The sequence below is a fragment of the Pyrgilauda ruficollis genome, unplaced genomic scaffold (assembly GCF_017590135.1).
Source record: "Pyrgilauda ruficollis isolate IOZ18807 unplaced genomic scaffold, ASM1759013v1 scaffold530, whole genome shotgun sequence".
NCBI classification, from domain to species: Eukaryota; Metazoa; Chordata; class Aves; order Passeriformes; family Passeridae; genus Pyrgilauda; species Pyrgilauda ruficollis.
In genome coordinates, this window is record NW_024526934.1 from 2,005 (window position 1) to 3,951 (window position 1,947).

Genomic DNA, 1,947 nt, shown 5'->3' on the forward strand with positions numbered 1-1,947 from the left:
CACCCCTCACGGTGACAGAGACCCCTGAGGGTGAGCAGGACCCCTCACGGTGACGGGGACCCCTCACGGTGACGGGGACCCCTCACGGTGACCGGGACCCCTGACGGTAACGGGGACCCCTCACGATGACCGCATCCCGGATCCATCCCGAATCCATCCCGGCTCCATCCCGGATCCATCCCCGATCCATTCCCGGATCCCGGATCCATTCCCGGCCCCATCCCGCTCCATCCCGGGTCCCGGATCCCTCCCCGATCCATCCCCGATCCATTCCCGGTTCCCTCCCGGTTCCCATCCCCCATCCCGGTGCGCCCCCCGCCATCCCGGCCCCTCTCCCCCCACCCCATCCCACTGGTCCGTACTGGCCGGTCCCTGTCCCCGCAGGCCCCACGGCGACGCCTGGACAGGACCAGCATGGAGCCCTGAGAGGAGGTACTGGGACAACTGGGAGAACTGGGATCACTGGGGTCTAACTGGGACAACTGGGATCTAACTGGGATCCCACTGGGATCTAACTGGGATCCGTTGGGATCTAACTGGGATCACTGGGATTTGGTGCTGTGGGATCTCGTGGGACACGCCGGATCTGCTGGGATCCGTTGGGATCTGCTGGGATCTGCTGGGCTGTGTTGGGATCTCCTGGACCCTGCTGGGATCTGCTGAGATCCACTGGGATCCTCTGGGCTGTGCTGGGATCCGTTGGGATCTGTTGGGATCTGCCGGGATACTCTGGGACCCGCTGGGATCTGCTGGCCTGGGATCCGCTGGGCTGTGCTGGGATCCGTTGGGATCTGTTGGGATCTGCCGGGATACTCTGGGACCTGCTGGGCCCTGCTGGGATCTCCTGGGACCTGCTGGGATCAACTGGGATCCGCTGGGATCTGTTGGGATCCGCTGGGATCTGCGGGAAACCTCTGAGACCCTCTGGGCCCTGCTGGGATCTCCTGGGACCTGCTGGGCTGTGTTGGGCAGTGCTGGGATCTGCTGGGGTCTGCCGGGATCCCCTGGGATCCACTGGGATCCTCTGGGCTCTGCCGGGCTCCCCCGTGCCCCCCGTGACCGCGCTCTCGGCCCCGCGCTCTCGGCAGGCGCGGCCGCGGGGATGGCGAAGCTGCTGGTGCCGCTGGTGATGCTGGGCGCCGTGTCCGGGCCGGGGGTCCCGGCGTCGCCGCCGTCGCCGCGCTGCCCCCCGCGCTGCCTGTGCCCCGCGGCCGCGCCCAGCCCCACGCTGCTGTGCGCCCGCACGGGGCTGCTGGCCGTGCCGCCCAGCCTGGACCGCGGCGCCGTGGAGCTGCGCCTGGCCGACAACTTCATCGGCGCCGTGGGCCGCGCCGACTTCGCCAACATGAGCAGCCTGGTGCACCTGACGCTGTCGCGCAACGGGCTGCGCCGCCTGGCCCCCGGCGCCTTCGCCGACCTGCGCGCCCTGCGAGCGCTGCACCTGGACGGCAACCGGCTGCCGGCGCTGAGCGGGCCGCAGCTGCGCGGGCTGGCCAGCCTGCGCCACCTCATCCTGGCCAACAACCAGCTGGCCGCCATCGACGCTGCCGCCTTCGCCGCCTTCGCCGCCACCGTGGAGGACCTGGACCTGTCGCACAACAACCTGCCGGCGCTGCCCTGGGACGCCGTGGCCGCCATGGGCAGCCTGGCCACGCTCACTCTGGACCACAACCTGCTGGAGCGCGTGCCGGCCGGCGCCGTGGCGCGGCTGCCGCGCCTGGCCAGGCTGGACCTCACGGCCAACCGGCTGCGGGCGCTGCCGCCGGTGCCGGGGCCGCCGGGGCCGGCGCTGGCGGCCGGGGGGAACCCGTTGCACTGCAACTGCGAGTTGCTGTGGCTGCGCCGCGTGGCTCAGCCGGGCCGCCTGGAGACCTGCGCCACGCCGGCGCCACTGGCCGGGCGGCTGCTGGGCGCCGTGCCCGAGGAGGAGCTGACCTGCCGGGCCCC

At 71.4% G+C, this 1,947-nt stretch overlaps 1 protein-coding gene across 1 annotated transcript in view; it reads left to right on the plus strand.

The window, feature by feature from the left end:
* Positions 1–382: 382 nt before the first annotated feature.
* The window catches only part of LRFN1 (leucine rich repeat and fibronectin type III domain containing 1), a 3,413-nt gene continuing 1,848 nt past the window's right edge, over positions 383–1,947 (plus strand). The window contains exons 1-2 of the mRNA XM_041480792.1: positions 383–432; positions 1,089–1,942. Coding sequence (XP_041336726.1) covers positions 1,103–1,942 — 840 coding nt within the window. The 5' untranslated portion in view covers positions 383–432; positions 1,089–1,102. The remainder of the gene's footprint in view (positions 433–1,088; positions 1,943–1,947) is intronic.